This window comes from Mustelus asterias, chromosome 12, assembly GCF_964213995.1.
Source record: "Mustelus asterias chromosome 12, sMusAst1.hap1.1, whole genome shotgun sequence".
Lineage (NCBI taxonomy): Eukaryota > Metazoa > Chordata > Chondrichthyes > Carcharhiniformes > Triakidae > Mustelus > Mustelus asterias.
This window is the reverse complement of record NC_135812.1, coordinates 103,066,132-103,089,263: the sequence shown is the minus strand read 5'-3', so window position 1 is coordinate 103,089,263 and position 23,132 is coordinate 103,066,132. Positions and strand designations below refer to the sequence as shown.

The following is a 23,132-nucleotide window of genomic DNA, read 5'->3' as shown; positions in this document are numbered from 1 at the left end:
AGTTGCCTTTTTCATACTGACCAGTTATGTGCGACAAACTGATTTGCAAGTAGTCCAAAGCCAATGAATCTATCACTGCCTGCACGTTATGGGCATCGTCTTCCTGACTTTTGGGAGTATCTATGTAATCTGTAACAGATTAAAATTTTACATGTAAATTTTCTCATTAAACATAGCAGCATAACATGTCAAACCCTTGAAACTATTACGGTATTGAGCAGGGTTTCTTTATTACAAATGATCAGTTTTGACTCACTTACCTGGGACCTTTTCACCAAGAATAGCTTCATAAAGGGCAATAAATACACCTGCGTCACATTCACAGAGCTTTGTTACCCTCTGATTAATGTGGCACTTGCGAAGAAGATTATTGGCAACAATAATCCAATCTAAAGAACAAAAAGAGCAAATTAGTCATGGTAAGCAAACCTGTAGACAACAAAATGGTATGTATAATTTCCCATAAGAATAAATAGTTCACTGGACCAAGTGATTTCAGACCAGGAAATAAGAGTACCTTTGTAAAATTTTAAAATGATTGACAGCCTCTGAAGCACATCTTTATACTCATCCACTGCTTCGTAAGAAATCAAACACTTATAAACATCAACAACTGACATCAAGCTATAAACTATATTTCCATGTTCTTTAAACAAAAAAAAAAGTGTAAACAATGCCTGGTGACCCATTATTCAAATGCATACAAATATAACAACAGTAACTCAGTTTTACTTTTCTATCCAGACTGATCTTGGACATATTCAAAAGCCTCATGCTATGCTTCAAACCAAACACATGATGATAATTCAGAGTTTCAGTTTGTCCCATATTGAGAGACTAAAACCTCAAATGCCCAAAGAGAACATAACTGAAGCCCAAATAAGTGGGGTTGGTGGCATTGACAGTTTGTAAGTCTTCCCCACAAGATATTTCTGGGTTTCAATTAGATAAAGCCAAGCAATTTACCAGCAGTTATTTACCAGCACAAAGATCTGCAAGCTTCTCAGACAATAATTCTAGATATCTAACTTGATCCACTACTTGAATATTGGATTTTTATTGCTACAGTAGTGATGGCTCATTGATGAGGTCTTGTGTCCAAACATAAACACTGTGTACAGTCCCAAATATGGTCCTGCTTCGAGCTCTTCCATGCAAGCTTGCAACTGTTCCATTCACGTGACCATTTCAGCAATCTTGATCAAGCACGGAATTGCCGATTCTGCTGTCAATTTCGATGTTTTAACCTCTTCAGTTAATTTCTCATTGACAAGCCTCCTTCTTCAAGCTCTTATTCTCCTGATTCAATTCTTCACTGGACTTGTTCTTATTTTCTCATGTCTCCCCTAAAGCTTTAATTATTTTTGCTGATTCCTCTAGGTTTAATAGTTCCCAGTTTCTTTTGAAGTCTTTAATTTCTGTGTTCCTTTGGAGGTGAATTCATCATGTTCTGACTGGCCATATCAGAAATGGAATCTTCTCTTTATTTTTTCCCCCTTTATATTTATAAATTTTTGACTGATCCAATCCAGGTTTGTTTCACATCTGCCCCTCAAGGTCTGACAGTATCTCAACATCTCACTGGGTCTGATCGTCCAAAGACAGGCATTCAGGAGAGTATCTTTTTTCTTCAGACTTCTATTAAAGCAGGATATTCATGTGTCAGGCCACAGGTCATATTCCATCTCATCACCAATGTAATGATGCATGCTCACAGACTATGTCAGAGACACGAAAGTTATTTATTAACATGGAAAAATTGTACAGAGGCTAGCAGCCACTATCTCCCCCCCCCCCCCCCCCCCCCCAGATGCCCTAAAGCAGCCCACTGGTTACCCCAGTCCCTACGTTTTCTGCCTAAGAGAGGACTCCATGCCCTGGTATGATAATCCACTCAGTCCTAATTGGCCAGACTCCCTGGCCAGCAAGTACAAACTGTGTTTACTCCATCAAGCCCCTTCAGTATTTTATAGGGTTCAATGAGAGTGCCCCTCATTCTAATTCTGGAGGCTCTCATCTCTGACAAAGGGTGGTCTAGACTTGAAACATTGGCTCTATTCTCTCCCCACAGATGCGGGCAGACCCGCTGAGATTTTCCAGCATTTTCTGTTTGTGTGTCTGGAGAACACAAGTCCAATTTACTTTAGGTATCACTATAGGACAACACCTTTATCTCAGGACCAATTTAGTCAATCTTCTCTGTACTCTCTAATGCAAGTATACTTTCTTAAATATTTCTACTCAGATGAGGAACACAACACTGAAAGACACCCTCGTAAGAACGGGTTATGGCGCTTGACTCATCGATTGACAGTTCCAATGCACCACAGCAAAAAAAAACCGCATGGACCTCCTCAGAAGACAAAACACAGGACATGACCAGAGTACCCTTTGTCATTCAGTACTTCCCCGAATGGAGAAACTACGACATCTTCTTCAGAGGCTTCAACATATCATTGATGAAGATGAACATCTCACCAAGACCATTCCCACACTCCAGCAGTCAAGGGCATTCAGCCTCCGATCTTCGGGTATGTGTTCTCCAAGGCAGCCTTCAAGACACACGACAACACAGAATCGCCGAGCAGAAACTGATAGCTAATTCTGCACGCATGAGGATGGCCTCAACCGGGATCTTGGATTCATGTCACACTACATGCAACTCCCACCATTTGGCCTGGGCTTGCAAAATCCTACTAATTGTCCTAGCTTGAGACAATTCACACCTCTTTAACCTGTGATTATCCTTCTCTCCACTTGCATTGTCTGTACCTGTAAAGACTCACATTCCAACCATTATCTTGCAATTGTGTTTCTGTCTATATATGCCACATTTGTGAACCCACCTGAGGAAGGAGCAGCGCTCCGTAAGCCTATGATTCCAAATAAACCTGTTGGGTTTTAACCTCGTGTTGGGAGACTTTTTACTCGGGCAAGAGATGTTGTCTAGATGAGTTCAGTAAGGTCTTTGACAAGGTCCCTCTTGGCAGACTGGTGCAGGAGGTGAAGTCGCATGGGATCAGAGGTGAGCTGGCAAGGTGGATACAAAGCTGGCTTGGTCAAAGAAGACAGAGGGTAACAATGGAAGGGTGCGTTTCTGAATGGAGGGCTGTGACAAGTGGCGTTCCTCAGGGATCAGTACTGGGACCTGTGTTGGTTTTATATATATGATTTAGAGGAAAATGTAACTGGTTTGATTAGTAAGTTTGCACACAACACAAAGGTTGGTGGATTTGTGGATAGTGATGAGGACCAGAGGATATAGATCGGTTGGAGACTTGGGCAGAGAAATGGCGTTTAATCCGGACAAATGTGAGGTAATGCATTTTGGAAGGTCTAATACAGATAGGAAATATACAGTAAATGGCAGAACCCTTAAGAGTATTGATGCGCAGAGGGATCTGGATGTACAGGTACACAGGTCACTGAAAGTGGCAATGCAGGTGGAGAAGGTAGTCAAGAAGGCATATGACATGCTTGCCTTCATTGGCCGGGGTATTGAATTTAAAAATTGGCAAGTCATGTTGCAGCTTTGTAGAACCTTAATCACTTGGAATATAGTGTTCAATTCTGGTCGCCACACTACCAGAAGGATGTGGAGGCTTTGGAGAGGGTACAGAAAAGATTTACCAGGATGTTGCTTGGTATGGAGGGCATTAGCTATCAGGAGAGGTTAGAGAAACTTAGTTTGTTCTCACTGGAACGGCGGAGGTTGAGGGGCGACCTGATAAAAGTCTACAAGATTGAGAGGCATGGACAGAATGGATAGTCAGAAGTTTTTTCCCCAGGGAGGAAGAGTCAATTACCAGAGGGCATAGGTTTAAGGTGTGGGGGGCAAAGTTTGAAAGGAGATGTATGTACGAGACAAGTTTTTTTTTTTTTTACACAGAGGGTGGTGGGTGCCTGGAATTCGCTGTCGGAGGAGGTAGTGGAAGCGGATACAATAGTGACTTTTAAGGAGCGTCTTGACAAATACATGAATAGGATGGGAATAGAAGGATATGGTCCCCAGAAGGGTAGGGGGTTTTAGTTAAGTCGGGCAGCATGATCAGTGCAGGCTTGGAAGGCCAAAGGGCCTATTCCTGTGCTGTAATTTTCTTTGTTCTTTGTACTGTGCCCACCCCAATCCAATGCCAGCATCTCCACATCATTTCTTAAATGTGGAGATCCAAAACTGCTCAAAGTATTCCAGCCCTAGTCTGACCAAAACCCTGCACAATTGCAACAATGCTTTTATTCTTGTATAGCAATCCACTTGCAATAAAGGCCAACGGTGCTTTGATTTGATTCACTTCGTCACATGTATTAACATATAGTGAAAAGTATTGTTTCTTGCGTGCTATACAGACAAAACATACCGTTCATAGAGAAGGAAAGGAGGGAGTGCAGAATGTAGTGTTACAGTCATAGCTAGGGTGTAGAGAAAGATCAACTTAATGCAAGGCAAGTCCATTCAAAAAGTCTGATGGCAGAAGGGAAGAAGCTGTTCGAGTCGGTTGGTACATGACCTCAGACTTTTGTATCTTTTTCCCAAAGGAAGAAGGTGGAAGAGAGAATGTCCGGGGTGCGTGGCATCCTTAATTATGCTGGTTGCTTTGCCAAGATAGCAGGAAGTGTAGTCAGAGTCAATGGATGGGAGCCTGGTTCGCATGATGGATTGGGCTACATTCACGACCGTTTGTAGTTCCTTGCGGTCTTGGGCAGAGCAGGAGCCATATCAAGCTGTGATACAACCAGAAAAGAATGCTTTCCATGGTGCATCTGTAAAATTTGGAGAGAGTCGTAGCTGACATGCCAAATTACCCTAGTCTTTTGAGAAAGTAGAGGCATTGGTCATCTCCTTCATTTTGTTGACATTGAGGGAGAGATTATTGTTGCCGCACCAGTTCACCAGATTCTCTATCTCATTCCTGTACTCGGTCCCACTATGGTGGTGTCATCAGCAAACTTGAAAATCGAATTGAGGGGAATTTGGGCGCACAGTCATAGGTGTATAAGGTGTACATGCTACTTGCCTTCCTAATTGCCTGCTGTAACAGCATGCTTACTTTCTGCATTCCTGTAAAAGCATACTAAAATCTCTTTGGACATCAATATCTATAAATTTCACTCACACCTTTTAAAAAAATATTCTGCTTTTCTATTCCAATAACCAAAGTGAATAACTTCACTACATTATAATCCACTTGTCATCTTGTTGCCTAGGACAGGGTATTCCCACGGACCTTGAGGGAAGCTAGTGTTGAACTTGCAGGGGCCCTGGCAGACATATTTAAAATGTCAGTATTCACGGGGGAGGTGCCGGATGATTGGAGGGTGGCTCATGTTGTTCCGTTGTTTAAAAAAGGTTCCAAAAGAAATCCGGGAAATTATCGGCCAGTAAGTTTGACGTCGGTGGTGGGCAAGTTATTGGAAGGTGTGATAAGGGATAGGATCTACAAATATTTGGATAGACAGGGACTTATTAGGGAGAGTCAACATGGCTTTGTGCGTGGTAGGTCATGTTTGACCAATCTATTAGAGTTTTTCGAGGAGGTTACCAGGAAATTGGATGAAGGGAAGGCGGTTGATGTTGTCTACCTGGATTTCAGCAAGGCCTTTGACAAGGTCCCTCATGGGAGGTTAGTTAGGAAGGTTCAGTCGCTAGGTATACATGGGGAGGTAGTAAATTGGATAAGACACTGGCTCAATGGAAGAAGCCAGAGAGTGGTTGTGGAGGATTGCTTCTCTTGAGTGGAGGCCTGTGACTAGTGGTGTGCCGCAGGGATCGGTGTTGGGTCCATTGTTGTTTGTCATCTATATCAATGATCTGGATGATAATGTGGTCAATTGGATCAGCAAGTTTGCTGATGATACAAAGATTGGAGGTGTAGTGGACAGTGAGGAAGGTTTTCAAAGCTTGCAGAGGGATTTGGACCAACTAGAAAAATGGGCTGAAAAATGGCAAATGGAATTTAACGCAGACAAGTGTGAGATATTGCACTTTGGAAGGACAAACCAAAGAAGAACGTACAGGGTAAATGGTAGGACTCTGAAGAGTGCAGTTGAACAGAGGGATCTGGGAATACAGGTACAGAATTCCCTAAAAGTGACGTCTCAGGTGGATAGGGTCGTAAAGAGTGCCTTTGGTACATTGGCCTTTATAAATCGGAGTATCGAGTATAAAAGTTGGAGGAGTGTTATGGTAAGGTTATATAAGGCATTGGTGAGGCCGAATTTGGAGTATTGTGTACAGTTTTGGTCACCTAGTTACAGGAAGGATGTAAATAAGATTGAAAGAGTGCAGAGAAGGTTCACAAGGATGTTGCCGGGACTTGAGAAGCTGAGTTACAGAGAGAGATTGAATAGGTTGGGACTTTATTCCTTGGAGCGTAGAAGATTGAGGGGAGATTTGATAGAGGTGTATAAGATTTTGATGGGTATAGATAGAGTGAATGCAAGCAGGCTTTTTCTGCTGAGGCTAGGGGAGAAAAAAACCAGAGGGCATGGGTTAAGGGTGAAAGGAGAAAAGTTTAAAGGGAATATTAGGGGGGGCTTCTTCACGCAGAGAGTGGTGGGAGTGTGGAATGAGCTGCCGGATAAAGTGGTAAATGCGGGGTCACTTTTAACATTTAAGAAAAACTTGGACGGGTTCATGGATGAGAGGGGTGTGGAGGGATATGGTCCAAGTGCAGGTCAGTGGGACTAGGCATAAAATGGTTCGGCACAGACAAGAAGGGCCAAAAGGCCTGTTTCTGAGCTGTAATTTTCTATGGTTCTATCTCTTTGCAGCCTCTGTGTTCTCCTCACAGCTTACTTTCCTGCCCAGCTTGGTATCAGCAAACTTTCTTTATCTGTCATTAATATAGATTGTAAATAGCTGAGGCCTAGCACTAATTCTTGCAGCACTCCACTATTAACTGTTTGCCAACTGGAAAAGGCCCCATTTATGCCCACTCCTTGCTTTCTATCCATGCTAATATATTATCCCAAACTCTATGAGCCCTTATCTTGTTTTGTTTGTTAACCTTTGGTGTAGCAACTTATCAAATGCCCCCCAGGGGCAAAACAGGTGATAAGGCAACCTCATCCCCATCCACTGTTCCAAAGCAGAAAACAAATTAGCACAGTTAACAGGTAGCATTCATTCCATGTGATACAAAAGCAATAGGAGAATCTACCAAGGAGCTTTGTTTTAGCAACATGTTACTTGATCAATATTTGCAAGCCGCAAAGTTCACAGATGTTAGATGTACTTTATTTTAATTATGTATTAGACTAGTAGACAAAAATATGTTGGCTTTTTGGTGCAGGAGTCACTCACTATACAGGAGAATTGGAGAATTATTTATGATAATATTTAGCTGATTTACCATCTGGGTATTAGTTAAGCAATATGTTCTTAAAGCACTTTATCTAACAAAAAAATCCAATATTGACAACTGCAAGGCACACTTTACCAAACGTTACAAACATACAATAGTTATACTACTCACATGAAATACAAATGTTGTTAGAGTACAAGTGAATTTTAATCCAGAAGACCTGGATAATACACCTATCCCCAAGGTTCAACATTTCACACGAAGACATTACAGCAAATTGGAAAGAATCTTGGAGAACACAGCCTGGCTAGAATATGCTGCGCCACAAAGCATCAGCACTTTCGATTCGACAACACAGAAAGGCGGAGTACTTCGCCTCAGGAGGGGGCGAAACCAGTAGAGGCTCCATTTCAACATGTTTAATGTCTAGAAAGCTTCGAAAAATGATATTGACATCACATTAATCCCATAAACCACAGTAAAACTACAGAAGGGGGGGGGGTGGTGGTGGTGGTGGCTGGACAGCAAAAACTAGCATCGAAATGAACACATACAGTGAATTGTCACCTACAGCATTAGACTGACAATCAATTTTAATTAACAGTGTGCTGGGCGAGAACCTCCCCACCCATTATTTTAACCGCTCCAACCGACGTCTCCAAACAAGTGCCTGGTTGCCTTGACACTTAGTTTGCTCAGTTGGCTGGAGTGTCATGCAGAATGACGCCAACCGTGCCAATCCCTATATCAGTTGTGGTATATTTATGGCCTCGCCTTGCCCTACACTTTAAGGAGTGATGTCTCATCAAATTATACATGATCAAATTGTCTCTCTTTAAAATGGAGAAAGGGCTTGCCTTTGGTCCTTCATGGGCCATGGCTAATTACTTGACAAGACAGTTGAGAGCGGAGAGAGAGAGACAGCTGATAGGGAGAGAGAGAGCGCAAGCAAAAAAATCAAATAAGCAAAAAACATTTCCTGGTTGACATAACTCAACAAACCATTGAAACAAAAAAATAAATACGAAAAGTCACGGCAGCTGTCTTGTCAAGTAATTCACCACGGCTCAGGAAAGACAGCCCTTTCTCCAGGGGTATTTTTAAAAAAAAGAAATCACTGGGAAAGTTTGTTGGGAAAGTTGTCCAGTCTGACTGCTGGCCTACAGCTGAAGACAAGTCAACATGAACCGACCTCTCTCGTCCTGCATCTCCATCCTGTCACACCGAGTGCAAGCGGCGCGAATCTCCCCTCCTTCGACGGAATGAAGAGCAGCCGGAGGTGCTTTTCTAAATTAAATAAAATGCCACTTCCTCACATTACACTAACCCCCCCCCATCTTGCTGCCAGCCCACTCCCATGGCCACTCGGCCCTGTACATTTAAACCGGCTCCCGCCGTGAGGTCACCAACCGCCCGCCCGCGGAACTGCGTCACAACCCCGAGCCCCGCCCGAAAGCCTTTATTTGTTTTTCATTTTTTTTTAAAAAAAGATCGCGTACATTTTCCATCTTTAACCAACATTCACCGGGAATAAGCATTCTTTAATCATTATCTATTTATTTTCCTCTCTTGCCGTTTGATTGACGTCACCCGGTCGTCAAGGGGAAGAAAGGGCCACTCTTCGCTCACCTGTAGCCCTCAGCGAGACCAAGTAGGTCCGATCCAATCCAAGATGGGGGCGGCGAAAGGCGTTTTAAAAAAGCATCCCGCGGAGCGAGGGGAAAGGATCGAATGTTTTGCCAAGGGTGGGTGGCGGTTGAGGGCGCATAGGAGTTGAAGCGACAAGCAAGGGGAAGGGGGTGGGGGAAGGGAGGGGTATTTGGGTCAGAGTTGGAGCGACGTAGTTTTTGAATTGCGGAGGGATACGGGGGAATGAGTTCCGGGCTCGCTCTTTGCCGGCTTTGACTAAAGGCGGACAAGGAACCGGCATTTTGGCTGCAGCTTCCAACCGGCTTCCTCACACACACGCACCGCTCTCCGTCCGAGCCACAAGCAGCGCAGCTCTCCTTCCCCACCTTCAATGATGCCAGGTTACGAAAGAGGTGACCGTAGTCGGGAGCGTGGCGGGTGAGTTTGCGCTTTTTTTTCTTTTTTTAATGCTGATTCGTTTTACTTCGATTTTTAAAAAAAAGCCGGTTCCGTTCTGACGGGTGAAAGGGAGCGGCCGCCACGCGGTCCGTTAAAACAAAAACTTGACCGGCCTTTACATATGTGGCATTTATAGTAGTTTTTTTTAAAAAAATGTAGTTCATGACATGAGACTATTTTAATATAAGGCAGATCCGTCATAAATTTTAATCATTTTGTCTTCCAAACATTTTAAACATCCAGTTGTGTTCTTTTGTCGTGTCATGGTTTAATGTTATATTAACATTTTAATATTTCGATGCTCCATTTGACCTCGTGTCGCAGGTTTCTTCCTTGTATCTAAAATGGCCGGGAGATTTTTTTTGAGGGGGTGGCTGGTCACGATGAACTAACTACCTGATGAAATGTTCAGTGTGTCCCTTTAATGGGGGGGGAGAGATAATTATCTTTAAACCTTGGCCTTGTGCTCCATTTTTCCTTGAAAGGTCTACACGTTTTTTTTTTCCTCCATTTCCAGGTTCGGTTCGGGTGGACCTCGCTTCGGTGGCAACAGGAACGCGCCTCCACCCGGCAGGAAATTCGGGCAGCCGGGGGAGAAGCTGAGGAAAAGAAAATGGGACTTGGAGGAGCTGCCCAAATTCGAGAAGAACTTCTACGTCGAACACATAGACGTGCTGAACCGACCTGCGGTAAGACCAGCCGGCATCTTCCCCGTCTCCTTTCTTCCTCCTCCCTCCCCATCCCTTGTGGCGGTGAAATAAAGTCGCGGAATCAAATACCGTTAGTCCCGCAGGAAATGATAGTCCTCAGCAGTTTATAAGTTAATTTTCCGCTATGGGTTGTCAGGGGGGGCAATTTTCAGCTGTGGTTGTAAGGGGATGCCACTTAAGCAGCATGATGATATGCTTTGACTTGGCAAAGGTGGAGGAGGATGTTGGTAATGACGCTTGGAGTTGATGGGTTATTCCGAAATGTGCCGATGATTCATTCCTATTAGTCACGAATGGACTAGCTTTCTCCACCCACTAGAGTATACATACTGCTGAACAGAAATATTTCAGTAAATAGTGTATTCTGAGCCAATGTTTGGTTTCCCCCTGGTGGACATGTTCCCTAAACAAGCAACGGCGAATCTCTCGTACTTCCTCATCGAAATCGCCAGTTGTTTTAAGTCACAAAATGCCGGTGGTTTATGAACGCGCCTTTTGTTTTATTTCAGTTAAACTTCGGCTGATAGGGTTGCCAAGTGTAATGTCTATCTTTGTGGTAATGCACTTTACATTTCAAATTCATACTATTGGGTCTGTGTAAAGGGTGGTAGATGGTTGGCACACTTCTATAACTGAACCTGAGTCAATCAATTTTAAATCTGTAATAGTTTTGGCTGAAATTTATATGGGGGAAGGGAAACGGGTCACAATCAGCCATGATCTCTCAATGGCAGAATAGTCTTGAAGAGTTGAGGTTAAAGGCTTAAATGGTAATAATTAGATCTGACAATGTTTATTATTGCAGCAAGATATTGAGCAATACAGAAGAAACAAAGAAGTCACAGTAAAAGGACTTACTTGTCCTAAACCAGTTTTCAACTTTGTTGAAGCGAGTTTTCCAAGTAAGTATAGCAACTAACTATACACAATGTTTGGCTTACCTTTTGTAGCAAGTCACCTAGTTGCAGTGAACAGAACCCTATACATTGCTGGAGATTGTTTGTAATAGTGTCATAGTCATAAAGGTTTACAGCATGGAAGCAGGTCCCTCGGCCCAACTTGTCCACACCGCCTTTTTTTTAAAACCCCCTAAGCTAATCCCATTTGGCCCATATCCCTCTATACCCATCTTACCCGTGTAACTAAATGCTTTTTAAAAGATGAAAATTGTACCTGCTTCTACTATTATCTCTGGCAGCTTGTTCCAGACACTCACCACCCTCTGTGAAAAAATTGCCCATCTGGACACTCTTTTGTATCTGTCCCCTCTCAGCTTAAACCTATGCCCTCTAGTTTTTGACTCTCCTACCTTTGGGAAAATATATTGACTATCTAACTGATCTGTGCCCCTCTTGGTTTTATAGACCTCTATACGATCACCCCTCAGCCTCCTACACTCCAGAGAAAAAAGTCCCAGTCTCTCCTAATAACTCAAACCATCAAGTCCTGGCAGCATCCTAGTAAATCTTTTCTGCACTCTTTCTAGTTTAATAATATTTCTATAATAGGGTGACCAGAACTGTGCACAGTATTCCAAGTGTGGCCGTACTAATGTCTTGTACAACTTCAACAAGACGTCCCAACTCCTGTATTCAATGTTCTGACCGATGAAACCAAGCACGCTGAGTGCCTTCTTCACTACTGTCCACCTGTGACTCCACTTTCAAGGAGCTATGAACATGTACCCCATGATCTTTGTTCTGTAACTCTCCCCAATGCCCTACCATTAACTAAGTCCTGCCCTGGTTCAATGTACCAAAATGCATCACCTCACATTTGTTTAAATTAAACTCCATCTGCCATTCATCAGCCTACTGCCCAATTGATCAAGATCCCATTGCAATTGGAGATAACTTTCTTCACTGTCCACTGTCACCAATCTTAGTGTCATCTGCAAACTTAGTAAATTTGGGGGTGTACCTCATTAATACAAGGGAGCGGGTGTGATTTCAAGTTTCTTTTGCTATGCTGCCGGGAGCGATTCTCCTTATTGAAACAGATGCTTAGTCTTGTCAATTTTCTTACCCTTCCTTGGAGACTTTGCATGCTGGAGTAACATTGGAGTGAATGATGGGCGAAAAGGAAATGGCAAGATGTACAGTACCCAGAAGCAAACCACCAGAGGCGGCACGGTAGCGCAGTGGTTAGCACTGCTGCTTCACAGCTCCAGGGTCCCGGGTTCGATTCCCGGCTCGGGTCACTGTGTGTGGAGTTTGCACATTCTCCTCGTGTCTGCGTGGGTTTCCTCCGGGTGCTCCGGTTTCCTCCCACAGTCCAAAGATGTGCGGGTTAGGTTGATTGGCCAGGTTAAAAAAATTGCCCCTTAGAGTCCTGGGATGCGTAGGTTAGAGGGATTAGTGGGTAAAATATGTGGGGGTAGGGCCTGGGTGGGATTGTGGTCGGTGCAGACTTGATGGGCCGAATGGCCTCCTTCTGCACTGTAGGGTTTCTATAAGTGTTACTTTTGAATGTTGGCATCTATCATGTCAACAAAGTAGCTTGGATGGAGATCTGTATTTGAGGATCTTGGCTTGTAGAAACTTGACACAATAAACAGTACAAATTTCCCACTGAAGCACTGTACAAAGAATATTTTTCTCATCTGTTCCAGTTGAAACTTTTTTAAAGTAACCCTCATTCTTTTCCTCTGCCCATTCCACAGCATACGTATTGGATGTTTTAATGCAGCAAAATTTCACAGAACCAACTGCTATTCAGGCTCAAGGTTGGCCTGTTGCACTTAGTGGCAAGGACATGGTTGGAATTGCACAGACTGGATCTGGTAAAACACTTGCGGTAAGTATACTTGTGCACTGTTGACTCGTCTGATCCATTTGTCCAAATCCAACATTGAGCTCCCTAGCCTTAAACCTCCGCTTTAATGCAGTATCAGGCAGTGTTTTGTTGTTCAAGTAATCTTATGGGTGAGGCATCTTGCCACTGTTCCATCTGTTGTAGCATTGTTCTCAAAGCTTATCAATATTTATCCCTCAACCAGTGCCATCAGACAGATTACCTGGTTATTTTCATTGCCGTCTCAAGGACCTCTGTCCAAATGGCTATTTTTAGAAGTACATTTATACAAATAAATACCTTTTGTGGCCACTGGATATCTTAGCACTTTACGTCCTGCAAGGTAATTTTTGAAGTAGCTTGTAATGTAAGAAGTGCAATGGCCAATTTATACTCGGCAAACTCCAGCATTCAAGTGTGATAATGACCAGGTGTGTGGTGCTCAGAGGGAGTAAACAATTGACTGGGACACTAACTCCACTGTCCCTCTCTTTAAAATAGTGGGTTTTTAAATCTTTATTTCGTAAAGGAATTTTTTCAAAAGCAAGTCTTGAGAATTAGAAAGCATTGTATAAATGAGTTTCTCTCATTTGCTTTATCATGTGAAGTAACTTGAATATCAAACCGCATAAATCATTGTTTATCTGAGGGAGTTTTTAGTGCTATTTTGTTTGGATATATCCTGCTATCCAAAGTGACTTGTGTTGACCCTAACTGACCAATTGTGCATTCTTAATAGTATAGCTAAGAATTTTGAAACCCTGCTGCTGACCCTTATTCCTAAGACTGTATAATTAAGCTTTGGCAATTGTACTTTTATTTTTGTAGTACTTGCTGCCTGCCATTGTGCACATAAATCACCAGCCTTTCCTGGAACGTGGAGATGGTCCTATAGTAAGTTGTATGTTCACTTGGTTTTCAAGAATTGGTAGCAGATTCACATTTGACATTAGTTTAAAAGTTTTTTTCTCTCTCCTTAGTGTCTGGTACTGGCACCAACTAGAGAGCTGGCTCAACAAGTACAACATGTGGCACATGATTATGGAAGAGCATCCCGTCTAAAATCAACATGTATTTATGGAGGAGCGCCAAAGGGCCCACAGATTCGGGATCTTGAAAGAGGTATTGTTTGTAATGACATTAATATTATCTGTATTTCTCAGTAATGTTCATGATAAATCAGTGTGTTGTCTACTTACTATGCTTTAGGTGTGGAAATATGCATTGCAACCCCTGGTAGATTGATAGACTTTTTGGAAGCTGGGAAGACCAATCTCAGGAGATGTACATATCTGGTACTTGATGAAGCAGACCGCATGCTTGACATGGGCTTTGAACCACAGATCAGAAAAATTGTTGAACAGATCCGAGTAAGTGACATTTTTCTTTAACAGGGCTCAACCTAAATGTTGACTAATAGGTTTTTAAAATGTCTGACTAATTGGTCTATTCAGAGCCATCTTAAAGCTGATTACAAATGTCTTTCTGTTGCAATATTTTAATTGACCAAGGGTGTCACTGTGGAGCAGCTGCAACTCAACTCATTGGTTGTGTTTTGAAATTTGTTCTTCAAGTGTTTATTCAGATGTCTTAGAATCATAGAATCCTACAGTGCAGAAGGAGACTATTCAGCCCATCAAGTCTGCACCGACCACTATCCCACCCAGGCCCTATTCATATAACCCCATGCATTTACCCTAGCTAATCCCCCTGACACTAGGGTCAATTTAGCATGGCCAATCCACCTAATCTTCATCTTTGGACTGTGGGAGGAAACCGGAGCACCCAGAGGAAACTCACGTAGACATGGAGAGGATGTGTAAACTCCACACTGACAATGACCCAAGCTGGGAATTGAACTTGGGTCCTTGGCGCTGAGGCAGCAGTGCTAACCACTGTGCCACCATGCTGCCCCTTTTCTGGTTGGAATGGGGGAAAGGAAAGGGTAATGAGTTCTTGTTATCACCTTTTTGTGGACTATTTGGGTATTCCCATTTCTTTCTTTTGTAGCCTGACAGGCAAACCTTGATGTGGAGTGCAACTTGGCCCAAAGAAGTTAGACAGTTGGCTGAAGATTTCTTGAAGGAATACGTTCAAATTAACATTGGTGCATTGGAACTTAGTGCCAATCACAACATCCTGCAGATTATAGATGTGTGCCAGGAGGTTGAGAAAGATGATAAGTAAGTAAATTTTTACCCTTGCTTCACCTCTGCATCAAATCACTTAAAGGGAAGCTTTGATTTGCATCTGTTCAAATTGTTTAATGCATCTGCTGAAGTCTTGCGCTTTCCTGGCATAGCGAGAGAGCTCCTTTTTATCTAAGTAACCATCTTACTAGTGGTACACTTTGCCTTCCAAATCAATAATGTGATTTGTGCAATCAAGTTAAAATTTTTCTCCCCATCACAAACTGCTACAGTATTCTAGTAGCCAGGGACTGAGTGTAGCATCTGCATCTCATGTCACCTTTCCCCTGCTGATGCTTTTTCTTCCATAGAACCATAGAAAATTACAGCTCAGAAACAGGCCTTTTGGCCCTTGTCTGTGCCGAACCATTTTTTGCCTCATCCCACTGACCTGCACTTGGACCATATCCCTCCACACCCCTCTCATCCATGAATGTTAAAAGTGACCCCGCATTTACCACTTTATCCAGCAGCTCATTCCACACTCCCACCACACTCTGCGTGAAGAAGCCCCCCCTAATATTCCCTTTAAACTTTTCTCCTTTCACCCTTAACCCATACCCTCTGGTTTTTTTTCTCCCCTAGCCTCAGCGGAAAAAGCCTGCTTGCATTCACTCTATCTATACCCATCAAAATCTTATACACCTCTATCAAATCTCCCCTCAATCTTCTACGCTCCAGGGAATAAAGTCCCAACCTATTCAATCTCTCTCTGTAACTCGGCTTCTCAAGTCCCAGCAACATCCTTGTGAACCTTCTCTGCACTCTTTCAACCTTATTTACATCCTTCTTGTAACTAGAAAAAGATATTTGGAAATGTTCCTGATATCAGTACTTGTAATCTCAAATGACCTCCATAAGATTCCAAATGTCCGAGTTTATTCTATTCCACCCAGGCACTATCTCAAATCCTCCTAGCACTAAGGGGCAATTTAGCATGGCCAATCATCCTAAGCCCCACATCTTCGTGAGTGTGGGAGGAAACTCGCACAGAGCCACCTGAGGCCAGAACTGAACCCAGGTCCCTGGCACTTGGGCAGCAGTGCTAACCACTATGCCACTGTGCCTCCTGCATTTATTTACCTTCACAGTTACTACAGTTTATTATCAAAACAAATTAAGTTGTGAAGCTGGTTTCATAGCAAAGCTTTAACTGTTCATGCACCTGAACTTTCCAGATTGTTGTAGAGGGAAGAAAACATTTGGTTTGAGGTCAGTTGCTCTGATTATCCAGATCTTGGAAGTTTTGGGTCTCTTAGCACCGAGGGTTTACACATTGAAAGTTCTTGTTTCAGTTTTTATGCTAACTACATAATCCTTTCAGTCATGAGTAGACCCAAGTGGCCAATTTGAGCCTGCTCTGCCATTCAATAAGTTCTGCGTCAGCTCCCCATATCCCTTTTCTGAGATTAAAAATCCACCTCCCTCCATTTTTGGTGCATTCACAGCATCATCTTCATCTCAGTCCTGTATGCTGTATCTAGCTCCTTCAGAATCTAGTATATCTAGTGATATTGCCTCTTGCTCTTTAGATCCAATTTCCTTCGTTTCTCCTCATTTGGAGGACAGCACTCACCTGGCGTATGGGAAGGGTGGCGACACTGGTGTGCCTTTGCTATACTGCCTCCAATATGGATATATCCTGGAGTCCCAAGCTGCACATGGTACTACAACTATAGCCTCACCATAGCCCTGTACAAATGTAGCAAAACTTCTTTATTCTTGTACTCTAATCCCCCTGGAATAAAGGATGTGCCATTTGCCATCCTAATTACTTGCTGTACCTTTGCTTGTGTGATATGGCCAAGCCGGTATTTATTGTCCATTTATTAATTGCCCTTGGAGGTGGTGGTGAACCGCTGCTTTGAACAGTGGCAGCTTGTGTAGGTGTACCCACAATATGAAGGAAATTCCAGACTCTTGGTGTGGAGCTTAGGAGGGGAACTTGTAGTGGTGGTCCCATGCATCCACTGCCCTTCACATTTTTTGAGTGGTAGATGTCACAGATTTGGAACATCCTGTCACAGGAACCTTGGTGTGTTGCTGCAGTACATCTTGTAGATGTTGCAGAGTGCTGCCATTGTGCCAGTGGTGGGTGGGGGTGCCTTTGTCCTGAATGGTATTGAGCTGCTTCAGTATTGTTGGAGCAGAGCTCATCCAGGTGAGTGGAGAGTGTTCTTTCAAACTCCTGATGGACAGACTTTTGGGAGTCAGGTGTTCTCTAAATAGTTTCATATTTTATACAGGTGGTTCAGTTTCTGGTCAGTAGTAACCACTAGGATGTTAGCCATTGACTGCATGCATTTGCATCCAATGTTCTTTTCCCCACATTATACTCCATCTGCCACCCTGTTGCCCATGTGTCTAATCTCTTTGCAGCCTTTTGTTTGAATCTTGCTATCGTTCAAGCTGCAGAAATGCTAAACCTTTATTGCTGTTTTATAAATTTCCAGATTGCTCAGGTTGATGGAAGAAATAATGAGTGAAAAAGAAAACAAAACTATCATTTTTGTGGAAACCAAACGGAGATGTGATGAGCTTACAAGGCGAATGAGGAGAGATGGGTTAGTGTAATTGTTAAACTTGCCCATGTTTGTTAAATCGAATGTGAAATTGTTTTGAGATGGGTTCTGTCTGAACAGATGTTTGGCTTGTTTGAATTGATTGCTGCTGTGTTCAAACCTTTTTTTCTTGCGAATAAGCTTTACATTTTGAGCTTATGTCCAGTTGGTGGTTTTTGTAAATACACATTTGGGATTGGGGGCATTGGAAGAGATTCAAAACTGAATATGAAATGGTTTGGCTAAAATGCATAGGTTTTAGCTTTTAAAAAGCTAGGCATCTTTAGTGCCATGGTAGCATTCCTGTTGGATCAGAAGCTCTGGGTTAGAGTCCAATTCGAGGGCCTATTGGCTGCAGCAGGCATGTTCAATTAGTAGTTCATCACGAAAATCCAGCCTCTTCTGCAAAGGGTGTAAAGATGCACATTATTTAAAAACCTGAATGCTACAGGTACTTAAAAACCCGAAATACTGAGCAGGCCATGCAGCATCTGTGGAGAAATAAAGTTTAACATTTCAGGTTGACTTTTCATCAGAACTGGGAAGAGATGAAAGGAGTGGGTGGGACAAGAACCAAAGGACAGTCCATGATAAGATGGAAGAGATTAGTCTTCTCGGGTCAAAGGGAATGAAGATGCTGCCAGAAAATCTGTGCCAAGTGAGAGATTTGTCTATGATTAGGCACTTCACAGGGGGCATAACATGAATTCAATTTCGGTTACAAATGATGTCCCTGTTTCCTGCTTTGCATGCACGTGTAGATTTTTTTGATTTTTGGATCCAAGTATTTCTAGCATTTTCTGATTTTACACTTTAAGGTTGGTAGTCTCCAGCATTGTGGTCTGAAATTCCCCTGATAGACCAGCATAAAATACATGGCCGTTGTGTCCTCTGAACCACAGCTTCACATCAGTCTGCTCTTGTAGGTGGCACAGTAACAAAACATGAATAAATGTAATGTTATTTTCAAGTCTTGTGTAATTTTAGTTGTGTTGCCACCTTCAAGTCCAATGAAAAGCTGTATGATCCTCTAAACTTTGCCTATAACTCAATTTATTTGAGACAAAGCTGAAACTGCTTTGGATGGGGATGTGAAAAATCTCCAATGAGATGGATTTGAACTGACATTCAGCTTTCTTTGTAGTTAACTGCACTTTAATCTAGTCTAAAACACTTTTTATTAAAAAAAAATTTTGGACATTTCATGTATGTCAATTATAATTGGTTTATAGATGGCCAGCAATGTGTATTCATGGTGACAAGAGTCAGCCAGAGCGTGACTGGGTTCTAAATGGTAAGTAGTGCTCCAGCTTTAACTTTATCTACTTGCTTTTCTAAGTATGCAAGGTTTAACTTTGTTTTTTTTCTCCCCAGAGTTTCGGTCAGGCAAAGCACCAATCCTTATTGCCACAGATGTTGCATCTAGAGGTTTAGGTTAGTAATGCCAATTCGACTTCTGTCTTTCCCCACTTTATTCAAAGATTTAAAGAAAGTATATCGTTGCTTTCTTTAACATTTCTTGCGTTTTTTTTTCTAAGTTGTGTAAAGGTGCAGTCTTTGTGGCAGGGCCTAGGCATGACAGTTCGAGGACTCGAGAGGGGGAAGGAGGACTAATCGATGTGATCGGCTGGCAGCTACCCAGTCGAGTACAGAGATGCTGAGCAGAGAGCATTGTGTGCCAGTAATCTTCAAAAGGCAGAATGGTCAACATTAGCCCGCCACCCTAAAAACCTGTTCTCGCCCTGGATGACTTGAAGCACTTGCCACTTCTCATTCATAAAATCTTGGTTCATTTGTTTACTTCACTTTTATTGTACCCTACTTTTTTTCATTTTTCTCCCTTATCTAAATTTTTTTTACAAGCTGTAGTGAGTTTACCAAAATAGTGCGCTGAACAAGTATCTTAATGTTAACTTTGTTCAATGCTTCATGTTTCTATTTTTAATGGAGAGAGCAGTGTTACATCAGTAAGGTCCTCTTTCAGAAATTGGTGGTGAGTACTGGCACAAGTTAACGAAATTTGGTAGACCCCAGCTTTAGACAACACTGGTAATCCAGCAGTGTAATGCCCTCGTCTTAAGTTCCTCCCTCACCTAATGCATATTAGTCATGTCAGGACCTGCCAAACAGAGACATTTTCTCAAGTGAACACTGGCTTCTTAGAAGTGCTTGCCTAGACAAGATGTCAAAAGGAAAATGGAGTAGGGAGGTATTGGGAATATAGGTGTCCATTTGGGCTTTGTTTAATTGTAGTCTATTTTGGTCTTGGCAAGACGTGCAGTGTGGCCTGAATCCTGAGCTTCTCATGAATGTGTAGGAAGGACCTTGCCTGACTGTTCTAAGGTCCTGAATGGCACATGAAGAGGCAACAATGTACAAAGTGGCCCCAACTGTGTAGAAGCATCCGGATGTCACTTGATAACATGTGGGGAGTTCGCTGACTTGGGAATGGACTAGTGAATGCATACTCCCAATGGTAAGATCTCAAAGTATCTCTCTCAGATTTTGGGTTGCTTTTTTTTAAGGGGAGTGTGCATTGTTTTCTCTTCCCACAGTAGTATTCCCACAGGATTTGAATTAAGGGTTGTTTTAACATTTGCTTTACAGTCATGATGCTGCAGCTGTTTGCTCAATTGCTAACTCCTGTTTTTGATCTGACTGTTGTGGTGTGCATAATTTGCACCTGCTTTTGCAACACTGCAACACTTTACAGATGTTGAAGATGTGAAATTTGTCATCAATTATGACTACCCTAACTCCTCTGAAGACTATATTCACCGCATTGGGCGAACTGCCCGCAGTTCCAAAACTGGCACCGCTTACACGTTCTTTACTCCTGGCAACATAAAGCAAGCAAATGACCTTATCTCTGTGCTTCGTGAAGCAAATCAGGCTATCAACCCAAAACTAATACAGATGGTAGAAGACAGAGGTTCAGGTAATTGAGTACATTTTATATTCTGCAAACATTAAACTTTGGATTGAGATTTTAATAGTAACCTTAATTTTTATGTAAAATGCTTCAATCTAAACTTTCTGAAGCCCAGTTGATTGAGGGGTTGGAATAGCCAAAAGTGAAGTAAGACTTGGGTTTTGAAGTAGGACAGGGAGGTGAAAGGGTTTGGGGGAAGAAAATTGAATGAGGACTAAGTGGCTGAAAATACAGCTGCTGCTGGAGTATAATGGGTGATTGAACCAAACCAGCATGAGGAACATGGACAGTAATCACACCATGAAATGCATGGAGACAGTAAGGTTAAGACAAAGGGGAAATTTAGACCAGGATATAGGAGGAAGGGGTACTATCCAAATAAATTAATCAGATTTATGGAAAGGTGGGTTTGAGATTGAGGTTTCGGGCTATGCTGGATTAATCTGATTTAGGGGGAGGGGAGCAATCTGATTCAGCCAAAAGGGCAGTTGGTGAGTAATTTTGTTTAGGTAATTTCAGTGATCAAGATTGTACTTGAGTCTGAATTGTTTTTATAATTGTACTAATGTTTGTTTTTAAACAGGTCGTTCCAGGGGTAGGGGTGGCTATAAAGATGATCGCCGTGATGACAGAAGAGACAGATTTTCTGGTTCCAACCGGGGTGGGGGTTATAATGGTTTTAGGAATAGGGATAGCTTGGACAGGGTATACGGACCAGGCGGAAGGGAGAATGGTTTTAACACTCAAAGTTACACCACAGCCAGCCAAAATGCCTTTGGCTCTGGGAAGTTTGGCTCCACGAACAATTTTGGAAGTATGTCTCGGTTTGGAAGTTCCTCCAGTTTCCCAGGATCTGTGAACCAAGGAGCTGGTTCATATGCCAGTCAGAATCAAAATGGTTACAAGGCTATCAGTGGCAAAGTGCAGCAGTTTGGAAGTGGTCATTCTGGTCCTAGTGCCATGCAGAGCAATGGCATTGGTCAGCAGCCATCTGTGGGAGCTCAGTATCAGTATCCACCCCCACCTTTAATGGGGATGGGTTTCCAGACACAAACTGGTTACCCTATGCCTCTTGCATATGGAGGAATGCAGAAGTAACTTATTGAACTAGATGTTGAGTTTTTTCATTCTCTTCTGACTTGTACTGTACCATTTTTGTTTGAGGAGAGGATGAGAAAGTTCTTTAAGATTAGAAACCATTGATATTCCAGGAAAGACTGCAGTGCAGCAGTAGGATTGGTGCACTTTCCCCACTATTTAATTTTTTTGTTACTTTACATTCCTTGGAAATTTTTTGTTAGTGTTTTTCTATTAGAATGGCAGATTAATATTATACAAGTTTAACTTATGCATAAAAAGTACCACAGCGTATGTAAAGATGCATGTCCTTCCAATAAGGAAATTTGAAAGTCTTGGAGTTCTGTATGTATGTAACTGCCAGTGTCATTTTAAATAAAAATTAAAAAAATGAATCCTTGGGATTGAGCTTAAATTAATGCACTTCAGTTTACATGGTTCATTTGACTGCATGTCCTGACAAAGTACCCCATTTGTGGTTGGGGCAGAAAATGTAGGAGTTGTCTACTTCCCCTGGAAGTAAGGGAAGGTATTAAACAAAAAATCAAATGCAATAAGGGTACAACTGCAATCATGGGTAACTTTTAGATTGGACAAACCAAACTGGTAATGGCCTGTACTGTACCATTCCAGTCCTGGAGTGCGTGTGATGGTTTTCGTAGAGACAAATTTGAGGAACCAACCAGAGAATAGACTATTCTCAACTGGGAACTGAGTATTATCACTTTGTGCCTTGGGGAAGACCAACCATAATATAGAATTCTTGAGGACTGAGTGAAGTAAAATTTGAAGCTTGGGTCCTGAATCTAAAATAAAGGAAACTGGGCATGAATTGGTAAGGATAGATTGGGGAACTTTAAAGGGGTGGATAGGCAATGGTTCATGTTCTTTTGTGTACATGAGTTACTATCATTTACTCCTGTCTGGTGCAAAAATAAGAAATTCGGGAGACACAAAATTGCCAGAAAACAGCATGTCTGAGGACTGGAAGCATTATAGAATTCAGCAAGAGCAAAAAATGTGACCGAGGGGAACAATAAGAGAAAATTTGCAGTTAGCATAGAAACTACAGGCTCTGTAAATGTGAAAAGATTGAAAACAAATGTCCCTTGCAGTAAGCCAGGGAAATTGTAGTGGGTAACAAAGAAATGGCAGAAAAGTTGAACACTTGGTTTTGCCTTCATTAGAGGGAACAAATAACCTCCCAGAAATATTTGAACAAAATCCAAGTGGGTGGAATTGTTTTTGTCACAAGTAGGCTTACATTCACATTGCAATAAAGTTACTGAAAGTCTCCTAGTCGCCACACTCCAGTGCCTGCTCAGGTACATTGAGGGAGAATTTAACTTGGCCAATGCAACTCACCAGCACATCTTTCAGACTGGGAGGAAGCTGGAGCACCTGGAAGAAAGCAACACAGACATGGGGAGAATATGCAGACTCCATAGTGACCCAAGCCAGGAATTGAACCTGGGTCT

At 42.4% G+C, this 23,132-nt stretch overlaps 2 protein-coding genes across 3 annotated transcripts in view; one reads left to right on the top strand and one right to left on the bottom strand.

The window, feature by feature from the left end:
- The window catches only part of LOC144501766 (centrosomal protein of 95 kDa-like), a 54,979-nt gene extending 46,237 nt beyond the window's left edge, over positions 1–8,742 (bottom strand). Inside the window, exons 1-3 of one of the 2 annotated variants that reach the window (XM_078225760.1) lie at positions 8,497–8,742; positions 261–389; positions 22–129 (exon numbers count right to left, since the gene is read on the bottom strand). In XM_078225760.1, coding sequence (XP_078081886.1) covers positions 22–129; positions 261–389; positions 8,497–8,518 — 259 coding nt within the window. In that variant the 5' untranslated portion in view covers positions 8,519–8,742. Of the gene's footprint in view, positions 1–21; positions 130–260; positions 390–7,475; positions 7,653–8,496 lie in introns of those variants that run through there. The other variant, XM_078225759.1, reaches the window with a different exon arrangement.
- Positions 8,743–8,947: 205 nt separating this feature from the next.
- On the top strand, positions 8,948–22,076 carry ddx5 (DEAD (Asp-Glu-Ala-Asp) box helicase 5). Its single transcript, XM_078225769.1, has 13 exons — positions 8,948–9,371; positions 9,910–10,081; positions 10,908–11,004; positions 12,765–12,898; positions 13,724–13,789; positions 13,876–14,017; positions 14,105–14,265; positions 14,906–15,078; positions 17,538–17,648; positions 18,878–18,939; positions 19,020–19,079; positions 20,359–20,583; positions 21,161–22,076. The coding sequence occupies exons 1-13, from the start codon at positions 9,325–9,327 to the stop codon at positions 21,673–21,675; spliced, it is 1,965 nt and encodes a 654-aa protein (XP_078081895.1). The 5' UTR covers positions 8,948–9,324; the 3' UTR covers positions 21,676–22,076.
- Positions 22,077–23,132: the final 1,056 nt, after the last annotated feature.